Raw genomic sequence first — 10227 nt, 5'->3', positions numbered from 1 at the left:
ATGGACAGGGAAAATAAAAAACGAAAGGAGATTGAAAATGTATTGGTTGTAGTTGAAGATTTGGTCCGTCGGCAGCGCCAACAATCTTTTCTTCTGCTCAGTTTGGCTGAGTATTTTACTCGGCGGAGGAGTAGTGATGACGAAGATGATACAACCATGGTTACTGACTTGTTGTGGAAGATACCGGAGCAAATTCGGCGTATGGATAGGCTAATACGTTTAACTGACACGGACTGTGTGAACAATCTCTGGATGGACCGTAACTGCTTTGGACGGCTGTGTCTACTACTACGTGAACGCATGGGTTTGAAAGATCGAAAATTTGTAAGCGTTGAGGAGCAAGTGTCTATGCTCTTAAGCATCCTCGCTCATCACAAAAAGAATCGGATAATAGGGTTTGAGTATTTGCGATCCGGACAGACTATTTCTCGATATATTCATGAGGTGTTAAGAGGGGTGATTGGTCTTCATGAGGTATTCATGGCTAAACCCACGCCCGTGGACGACGATTGCGACGACCCCCGGTGGAAATGGTTCAAGGTATTTTCATCAAAACGTCACTGAATTTATTTTCCAGAAATGCATTTCATAACTAAATTTAGATTGACTTGGCTGTTCGTATTTTATTAGGGTTGTCTAGGGGCATTGGATGGAACATATATCGATGTCCGTGTTAATGTTGGTGATGCACCACGGTATAGAACACGAAAGGGCCACATCGCTACTAATACTTTGGCTGTCTGTGATCGTTTTATGCGATTTGTCTACGTCCTAACTGGTTGGGAGGGATCAGCAGGTGACTCTCGTGTTCTACGCGATGCTGTCACACGGGAAGTTGACAAACTACGAGTCCCTAAAGGTACGACATCTATGCTGCACTCTGCGATCTTTATGCGGTAATGGACAATTGTTAGTAACTGATATCTCTCATTTTTTCACGCGCAGGCTGTTATTACTTGTGTGATAATGGATATGCAAACAGCGAAGGATTCCTCACACCATTCAAAGGGGTGCGGTATCACTTGAAGGAGTGGGGACCTTCTGCGCATAAGTCCCAAAACCCTACAGAAATGTTTAACATGAGGCACACCATGGCGCGGAATATCATCGAACGTGCTTTTGCAGTATTGAAGATGAGGTGGGGGATATTACGCAGTGCCAGCTTCTACCCGATCACAATACAAACGCGTCTCATAATGGCATGCTTCATTCTGCACAATTTCATTCGGAGCCAAATGCAAGTTGATCCAGTTGAGTTGGAACTTAGTGATGCAAATGTGAACCTTGAAGACCTTGAAGATATAAATGGGGACATTTCAGCAGGGGCGGAAGGAGATGCCGTGGAGTATGTAGATGCAGTTGAATCTACTCCATCGTGGAACCAGACCAGGACAGAGATAGCCGAGTTTATGTGGAATAATGCGTAGCTTAGCTAGTAGTTTAGTACTCTGCAAGGTTGTGCAATTTGTTTTATCTTCAAACCATTAGTACTTGGTAATCGCTGATTACGAGCTTTCATTTCATTATTTTATAAATGACTTTGATGAACCATGTCCATCATTTTCTTGCCTATGTTATTTTTATTTTGATCACTAAAATATAATTATATATAGTTGGAAGTGTTATGCAAATAAGATATACTACCAAAACAGATCTACTTACAGTGTAATAATGGAAAATTATAGTTAAAATTATAGTTGATGATGTGTATAAGATGTAAGGCAAAAATTAAATTCAAGAAGCTTGATGTTTCATAGAGTTAGTTACTTTGTTAGATGAATGTTAATACAAACTTTGAAATTTTTTTAGGGAATGGATGAAAGAATCATTATATATTTTCTGGACATATTGATGAGTGGATCGTACATGTAAGCATAAATTGTAAAGCTATTGAATAGATTTACTACTTTAAAATAAGTAATCTACATAATAAATAATAATATATATAATGCAAAATAAGTAATACCATATCTAAACTCACGGCTAATCAAATCAAATAATAAAATAAACTAAAACTACAACTAACACAAAATATTATAAGCTGAAAGAAATAGCATATAAGCTGAAAAATGATACTTTAACGTGACAAAATGACATAAAACTGATAAAATGATACTTTTGCCCGATAAAATGATACTTTCAGCCTATAGAATGATACTTTCAGCCGATAGAATTGTAACAACCCGCTAAACCAATTTTATTAGAAATAATATTATTAGCTTGATTATCTATATAAGTAACTTTTATGCGATTAAATCCGAGCTACGATAGATTTTCGGCGTTGTTTGTTTTGATGTTAGGCAAGTAAATAGAACACGTAAATATATTACACCTATATGAAGATAATAAATTTAAATAAATAAATAAAGTCCCGTAATCAAAATTTTAATGTCCGATACATCCAACAAAAGTCCAACAAAATTTAATTTACACAGCGTATGTTTTAAGAAAACGAGTACTTTAACGCGGACAGTCACGAGCTGGAATCGAGTTCCTTCCTGCACCAAATTAAATAATAAATATACAAATAATATAACAAAAGAGATTAAACATAAAGAAAGGATTAGATAAACTCGATCAGATTTTTTTCGACAGCAGCAATTAATGCTGCATTAAGTGAGATGTCAGGGTAATCTTCATTTTCTCTCACAAAAGAATATTTGGGTGATTTTGTCAGACCACTTGTTATACTCCTATACACACACACGTATTTACCAACCAACCATCACTGTCAAACATCTCAAAATTTCTCTTCACACACACACACATATTTCGAATGGGAGATTAGGAGCGAGAGATGGGATATTGCAGTGCAGATAATTATAGAGAGTCCAACCCAACAATCCATCACCACTTTATTCCCAAGGTAAAAGTAAAGCCTTTCTTTTCCTTCGTATAGGTACAAGCATGCATGTATAATTTGAAAATAGAAAGCCTAATTGAAATTAACATCAAACAAAAGTTCAACATGATTTTACCATCAAATCTTTTTAGTAGCTAGACAATTGTTCAAATTCATCTAATTCATAAAATAGATAATATAAGCTCTACAACTATAGTAAGCACAAGTTAGGAACTTATCTCAAGAATGTGAATTTGCAAGAATTCCGGCGTCTGGTTTCGGCACGCCGTCGCCAACGGCGACAGCCCCACACCCCATGTGCGTCACTAATTTATCACCTTCACAAATCTACATGTTTGAAACACCATAACTTCTAAATCAAAAAAAAAATTAAATCTTAGAAAATAAAACAAACAGGAAATAGAAAAAAAAGAAGAGAAAGAAATTTAAATTTTTACCTTCCGGGAGTTCGGCGAGGAGGCGGAGGCCGGGGCTGGAGTGGCGCCGAGAAACTGCTCCGGCGGCTCGAGGCGTGGAGGAGGCCGAAGCCACCGCCTGTGCATGCACAGTGGCGGCGGCGGCGGAGGCAGATCCGAGAGAGAAAGAGGGAGCCGAGGGAGAGAAAGAAGGAAGAGGAGAGGAAGGAGGCAACGGAGGCAGATCCGCGGCGGCGGCGGATCGGGAGAGAGAGGGCGGCAGATCGGTAGAGAGAGGGCTAGAGAGAGGGAGAGAAGGGAGAAAGAGAGAAGGAGGAGGAGGAGGAGGAGGAGGAGGAGGAGGAAGGACCACCGCCAGAGGCGACGGCGGCGCGACGGCGGCACCGGATGAGGCTGGCAGCGGCGACAATGTGTGAGGGGGGGGGAGAGTGTTCATTTTGGTGAATGGGGGAGGAAGAAGAAGACTTGGGTATTATAACATAGGTTTTCTTTAAATGGGCTTAATGGTTGGGCTAGTGTTTTTATTTACTTATGCTAATTTTCATACTTGGGCTAGGGAGTGAGGAAATAAGATAAGCCCAAATTTGTTAATTCATGAAGGCTGTTTTAATAGAGGGAAGCCCAATTCCGAAATTATTTATGTTTGGGCTGAAAATAAAAGAGGGCCTTCATCTAGTAGAAAATAATATCTTTTGGGAGCAAATCTAGTATTTTTTAGCCATAGTTTTAAAATAAGATTTCATTAATGTTTACTTTAATTATTGTTTTATGATTTCTTCAAATGATGTAATTAAACTAAAATAATGGATCTTGGAATTAATTTTCAAAGTAAAAGATAAATAGATCCAATTTAGTCGATGCCCGAAAATAGTGGATGAACACGCATTAATTAATATGTGAGTTTGTGAAATTTCTTAAAGATAAGTGAAGTAAGAAAAATGAGATTTATTATGAGGCATGCATTCTAATTTAAGTAGTTTTGTCCTTGAGTCTAATTAGTGTATTATTATATTATGAACTTTTCAAAAAGGTTACCTTCGCAAGTAAAGTCGGAACAAAAGATTCAAGTTAAGGAAAACTAAACGATCAAGGTGAGCTTTCTTATACGAAAAATACAAATTGTATTTTGTGATAACACGAACACATGTTCGTGATTTTTTTTAAGATGTTGTCTTGCCATAAATGTTTTGTGTATGATGCCTATCTGTTTGGCTAAGGCCAAGTGACTTATGAATGATGATATATGTGAATCGATTCGATTTTGAGTCCTGGTAGGGTGGTGTCCCTACTGGGAACCTCTGACCGTGAACGGCAGAGAAGGTGACCGAGGAAGGTGGCCACCTTCCCGGCACATGGAATCCTCTGACATGATGGGCAGAGAAGGTGACCGTGCGAGAACACCATCTCGACGGCACAATGTGAGCAGATATGGCTAAGTACAGGAAAAAGGGCCCAATATGAATCTTTTTAGTAAGCTCGGGCCTTTTCAATAAACACCCCCGAGTGTTACTGTGATGATGGTTTGACAATATTTTCAAATGTATACTTGTATTTTCGGCAATGTGTTCACTGAGTACTTTTGTACTCAGCCCTGCATATATTTCTAAATATGCAGGTTGAGCAGCGAAGTGGTGGGGGAAGTGCTATTGAGACAAGACATTTAATTCGGTCAGATTTTGACTCTCGGAGGTTCATGTCTTCATACATGGAACCGCGTTCATTTGCTTCCGTTGTGCATCTTAAAAGACTCAAGTCTATTTTGTTCAAAACTCTGATTTTATTTCGAGCTTTTTCCCATTTGTTTGGAGCTATGGTCGAGTTGTGTTGCTTTTCCCCTTTCTTCCCCGCTTCTTTAAATCCTCCCCTAGTCGCGATCAACCGTGTTTTCTATCCTTAGAAAATGCGGTCGTGACAGAGTGGTATCAGAGCATTCTTTCTCGCTCTGAACCCGAGAGTCTTCTTTGAAAATCTTTGGTCTAGCCTTGTTCCACTAGACTGTCTAATCGATGAAAATGCTCTTAGCACTCCCACCAATCGCGCTCAACGAGGAAAAAGGTAACTTTTTTTTCAAAAGAAAGTCAAGATGTTTGAAAGTTTGAAATGGAGAAATAACTCATGCAGTTAATTTGAGTGAAAAGATGAAAATACGAGTTTAAAGAAAGAGTTGATGTTTCTTGATTTGGTAGTGTGCTTAAAGAAAGAGTTAGTATGTCTTTTCTTGGCTAAAGACTGTGAATGTATGAATAAAAGAAGTAACTTTCCTTAATGGAAAAATGTATTGAAATATGAAAGTATAGAGTATATGAGTCTGGTACCAATTGTTGAAAGGATGTCTCTTTTTGAGTTTGTGAAATGATATCTCTTTTTGAGTTAGGCATTGAATCATGTTGCTAGTATGAGGAAATCGAAAGTTCCAAGAACTTAGAATACTTAGTTATGCGTTCCTTTTAGAACACAATATGAACTCAAACTTAGAAGTACAGTATGAACATTTCTCGCTTTCCCGAGCGACGAAAAGAAAGCACGCGATAAGAAAGAAATTTCGTTACGAGAAAAGTAATCCAACATAGAACGAAACGATGTTTCTAGAAAAATGATAGAGGTTGGATGCCATTTTCTACGACCCAATGACGCAAATAATCTGGGTTAGCCATTGTCTTTCCTGACAATCCTATCACTCCAAATGATCATACCTTTGATCCAACTAAGCAATGTACACATACATAGTAAGAGAATATGATTACAATGTAAACAAACAATCTAGCTTTACAGGAGAAGTAAACAGAAACGACGTGTTACGAGGATGAGCGTTATGACGAACAGGGAGTACCAAAGAGTCATAATCCCCACATATGGTCATCTGATGTGATCATAAGGTGCAAGTAGCTTGTGACCAAAGTTTCCCATAACCCATTTACCATTCTCTATAAATAGTTAAACAAGGGAGTATCACCGTTGTAGTTAACCAAGAAGATTCATCAGCAGCGCTTACTTGGGTTCCTATGAATTCCATTTCCTCGCATCCCCCTGATCAAAATAGTTTTTGTTGAATTAAGATATTAAATGACTTCTTTTGCAAGGTAATGTGTCATTATTTTCCCTCTTCTATGTCAAGGTTGTGAATCACTTTCAGTTTTGAGCTTGCTCCCTCATGTTTTCTGATAACCTCCAGTGACTACGGTCCTTCTTTACTCATTCTGTTGACTCTCTGAATTCTTGCCACCAAACTCATATACTCGGAGCGGCTTTATTTATAGCCTTCAGAATGAACATGTTTCCCTGAATTATTATCTCTTCAATGATAATATTCTTCAAAGATCATTAGTAGACCTTTAGTGTTTTCAAATGTTCTTGCTGACACTCATTAATTTATAAAGAATAGTCACATCTTCTTAATCCCACTATAATTATTTCATCATGCTTTAAGCTCTTTAGCAACGTCAAGTCTAAAGTAATTTGCTCTCTCCCTGAACTAGTTGCTCTGATTGTCTTCTCTATTAGTTAATTTCTGTGATTTGGTTGTAAACTTTGTGAATTCGTTAACGTGATATAGTATCACGATATTGTTGACCCAAAAGGGTAGTTGCTTGTTATTCCTCTTCTCAAATCCACTTGAGACCAATCATTTTCAGTCTCATTATATTTGAGCAGCCATCTGGTGAGACCTTAAACCTTTGAATTTGACATTTTGTGTTTTCAGACATACTTATTGACAAGCTCTTTGTTTTACATGAGTACTCTCATCTTCTGAATTCAAATATGATTGTTGTCTCTTGATTGGAGCTTTTATGCAAACTCCGTGTTAAAGCTGGCACATTGCTTCTCCCTTGGCTAGTTTCCTCTTGTTGCCCTCTTTATTAGTTAGTTTCCCTGAACTGCTTATAAACTCTAAAAATTTCGTTGATATGATCTTTTATCACAGTGTTGTCGAGCAAATTGCAATTGTTTGTTTTTCCTATTCTTTTCAAATCCATTTGGAACCAACCATCTCAGGTCTTCCTATTATCATCTGAGGATACTTGAAACTTTTCTACTTCACTGTTTATTTTGATTATATTATTGGCAACCTATTATTGACATCTACATTCTATTCATCATACCCTCACTTTCACAATTGATTCCCACAATAAAATTCCCAAGCTCTATGGATATAGCTCAACCCCTTTGAAGTTGCATCTTTTCTTTTCTGGGAGTAAGCATAATGAGCCCAATTGAGCTTAGTTTTTGCACTTCATGAAAACCTTTGTTGCAAGCTACTGGTGAAAGTTTGTGGTGAACCAAACACTCACATAATTGAAATAATTATAATTCATGGTTACCTTGGAGCCTACCCAAAGCAAGAATGATTCGAATACTTCTCTTGGAATCCCAAATTCAGTTCCTATCAAAGGAAGAGGCAACATGGGATATAGAAGACAAAACGAAGGAGAAATATCCCAAGCTTTTTATCTAAATACTTCCTAAATTTCGGGACGAAATTTCTTTTAAGATGGGTAGTATGTAACAACCCGCTAAACCAATTTTATTAGAAATAATATTATTAGCTTGATTATCTATATAAGTAACTTTTATGCGATTAAATCCGAGCTACGATAGATTTTCGGCGTTGTTCGTTTTGATGTTAGGCAAGTAAATAGAACACGTAAATATATTACACCTATTTGAAGATAATAAATTTAAATAAATAAATAAAGTCCCGTAATCAAAATTTTAATGTCCGATACATCCAACAAAAGTCCAACAAAATTTAATTTACACAGCGTATGTTTTAAGAAAACGAGTACTTTAACGCGGACAGTCACGAGCTGGAATCGAGTTCCTTCCTGCACCAAATTAAATAATAAATATACAAATAATATAACAAAAGAGATTAAACATAAAGAAAGGATTAGATAAACTCGATCAGATTTTTTTCGACAGCGGCAATTAATGCTGCATTAAGTGAGATGTCAGGGTAATCTTCATTTTCTCTCACAGAAGAATATTTGGGTGATTTTGTCAGACCACTTGTTATACTCCTATACACACACACATATTTACCAACCAACCATCACTGTCAAACATCTCAAAATTTCTCTTCACACACACACACATATTTCGAATGGGAGATTAGGAGCGAGAGATGGGATATTGCAGTGCAGATAATTATAGAGAGTCCAACCCAACAATCCATCACCACTTTATTCCCAAGGTAAAAGTAAAGCCTTTCTTTTCCTTCGTATAGGTACAAGCATGCATGTATAATTTGAAAATAGAAAGCCTAATTGAAATTAACATCAAACAAAAGTTCAACATGATTTTACCATCAAATCTTTTTAGTAGCTAGACAACTGTTCAAATTCATCTAATTCATAAAATAGATAATATAAGCTCTACAACTATAGTAAGCACAAGTTAGGAACTTATCTCAAGAATATGAATTTGCAAGAATTCCGGCGTCTGGTTTCGGCACGCCGTCGCCAACTGCGACAGCCCCACACCCCCTGTGCGTCACTGATTTATCACCTTCACAAATCTACATGTTTGAAACACCATAACTTCTAAATCAAAAAAAAATTAAATCTTAGAAAATAAAACAAACAGGAAATAGAAAAAAAAAAGAGAAAGAAATTTAAATTTTTACCTTCCGGGAGTTCGGCGAGGAGGCGGAGGCCGGGGCTGGAGTGGAGCCGAGAAACTGCTCCGGCGGCTCGAGGCGTGGAGGAGGCCGAAGCCACCGCCTGTGCATGCACAGTGGCGGCGGCGGCGGTGGCAGATCCGAGAGAGAAAGAGGGAGCCGAGGGAGAGAAAGAAGGAAGAGGAGAGGAAGGAGGCAACGGAGGCAGATCCGCGGCGGCGGCGGATCGGGAGAGAGAGGGCGGCAGATCGGTAGAGAGAGGGCTAGAGAGAGGGAGAGAAGGGAGAAAGAGAGAAGGAGGAGGAGGAGGAGGAGGAGGAGGAGGAGGAAGGACCACCGCCAGAGGCGACGGCGGCGTGACGGCGGCACCGGATGAGGCTGGCAGCGGCGACAATGTGTGAGGGGGGGGGGAGAGTGTTCATTTTGGTGAATGGGGGAGGAAGAAGAAGACTTGGGTATTATAACATAGGTTTTCTTTAAATGGGCTTAATGGTTGGGCTAGTGTTTTTATTTACTTATGCTAATTTTCATACTTGGGCTAGGGAGTGAGGAAATAAGATAAGCCCAAATTTGTTAATTCATGAAGGCTGTTTTAATAGAGGGAAGCCCAATTCCGAAATTATTTATATTTGGGCTGAAAATGAAAGAGGGCCTTCATCTAGTAGAAAATAATATCTTTTGGGAGCAAATCTAGTATTTTTTAGCCATAGTTTTAAAATAAGATTTAATTAATGTTTACTTTAATTATTGTTTTATGATTTCTTCAAATGATGTAATTAAACTAAAATAATGGATCTTGGAATTAATTTTCAAAGTAAAAGATAAATAGATCCAATTTAGTCGATGCCCGAAAATAGTGGATGAACACGCATTAATTAATATGTGAGTTTATGAAATTTCTTAAAGATAAGTGAAGTAAGAAAAATGAGATTTATTATGAGGCATGCATTCTAATTTAAGTAGTTTTGTCCTTGAGTCTAATTAGTGTATTATTATATTATGAACTTTTCAAAAAGGTTACCTTCGCAAGTAAAGTCGGAACAAAAGATTCAAGTTAAGGAAAACCAAACGATCAAGGTGAGCTTTCTTATACGAAAAATACAAATTGTATTTTGTGATAACACGAACACATGTTCGTGATTTTTTTTAAGATGTTGTCTTGCCATAAATGTTTTGTGTATGATGCCTATCTGTTTGGCTATGGCCAAGTGACTTATGAATGATGATATATGTGAATCGATTCGATTTTGAGTCCTGGTAGGGTGGTGTCCCTACTGGGAACCTCTGACCGTGAACAGCAGAGAAGGTGACCGAGGAAGGTGGCCACCTTC

General features: G+C 37.9%; 1 protein-coding gene across 1 annotated transcript; it reads left to right on the top strand.

Annotated features, from left to right (window-relative positions):
- LOC121754349 lies at window positions 1-1427 on the top strand. Its single transcript, XM_042149725.1, has 3 exons — window positions 1-540; window positions 631-859; window positions 946-1427. Exons 1-3 carry the CDS (start codon window positions 1-3, stop codon window positions 1425-1427), a joined length of 1251 nt encoding a protein of 416 aa, XP_042005659.1.
- Window positions 1428-10227: the final 8800 nt, after the last annotated feature.

The sequence above is a fragment of the Salvia splendens genome, chromosome 11 (genome assembly GCF_004379255.2).
Source record: "Salvia splendens isolate huo1 chromosome 11, SspV2, whole genome shotgun sequence".
Classification (NCBI taxonomy): domain Eukaryota; kingdom Viridiplantae; phylum Streptophyta; class Magnoliopsida; order Lamiales; family Lamiaceae; genus Salvia; species Salvia splendens.
Note: the sequence above shows the minus strand (reverse complement) of the source record. Positions and strands in the feature narration are given on the sequence as shown.

What these genes read in the sequence shown, in the direction of transcription:
- LOC121754349 (XM_042149725.1), top strand. Translation starts at nt 1, where the DNA reads ATGGACAGGGAAAATAAAAAACGAAAGGAGATTGAAAATGTATTGGTT. An exon ending in CCCGGTGGAAATGGTTCAAG is followed by an intron (nt 541 to 630) that starts GTATTTTCATCA and finishes GTATTTTATTAG; the next exon opens with GGTTGTCTAGGGGCATTGGA. An exon ending in CAAACTACGAGTCCCTAAAG is followed by an intron (nt 860 to 945) that starts GTACGACATCTA and finishes TTTCACGCGCAG; the next exon opens with GCTGTTATTACTTGTGTGAT.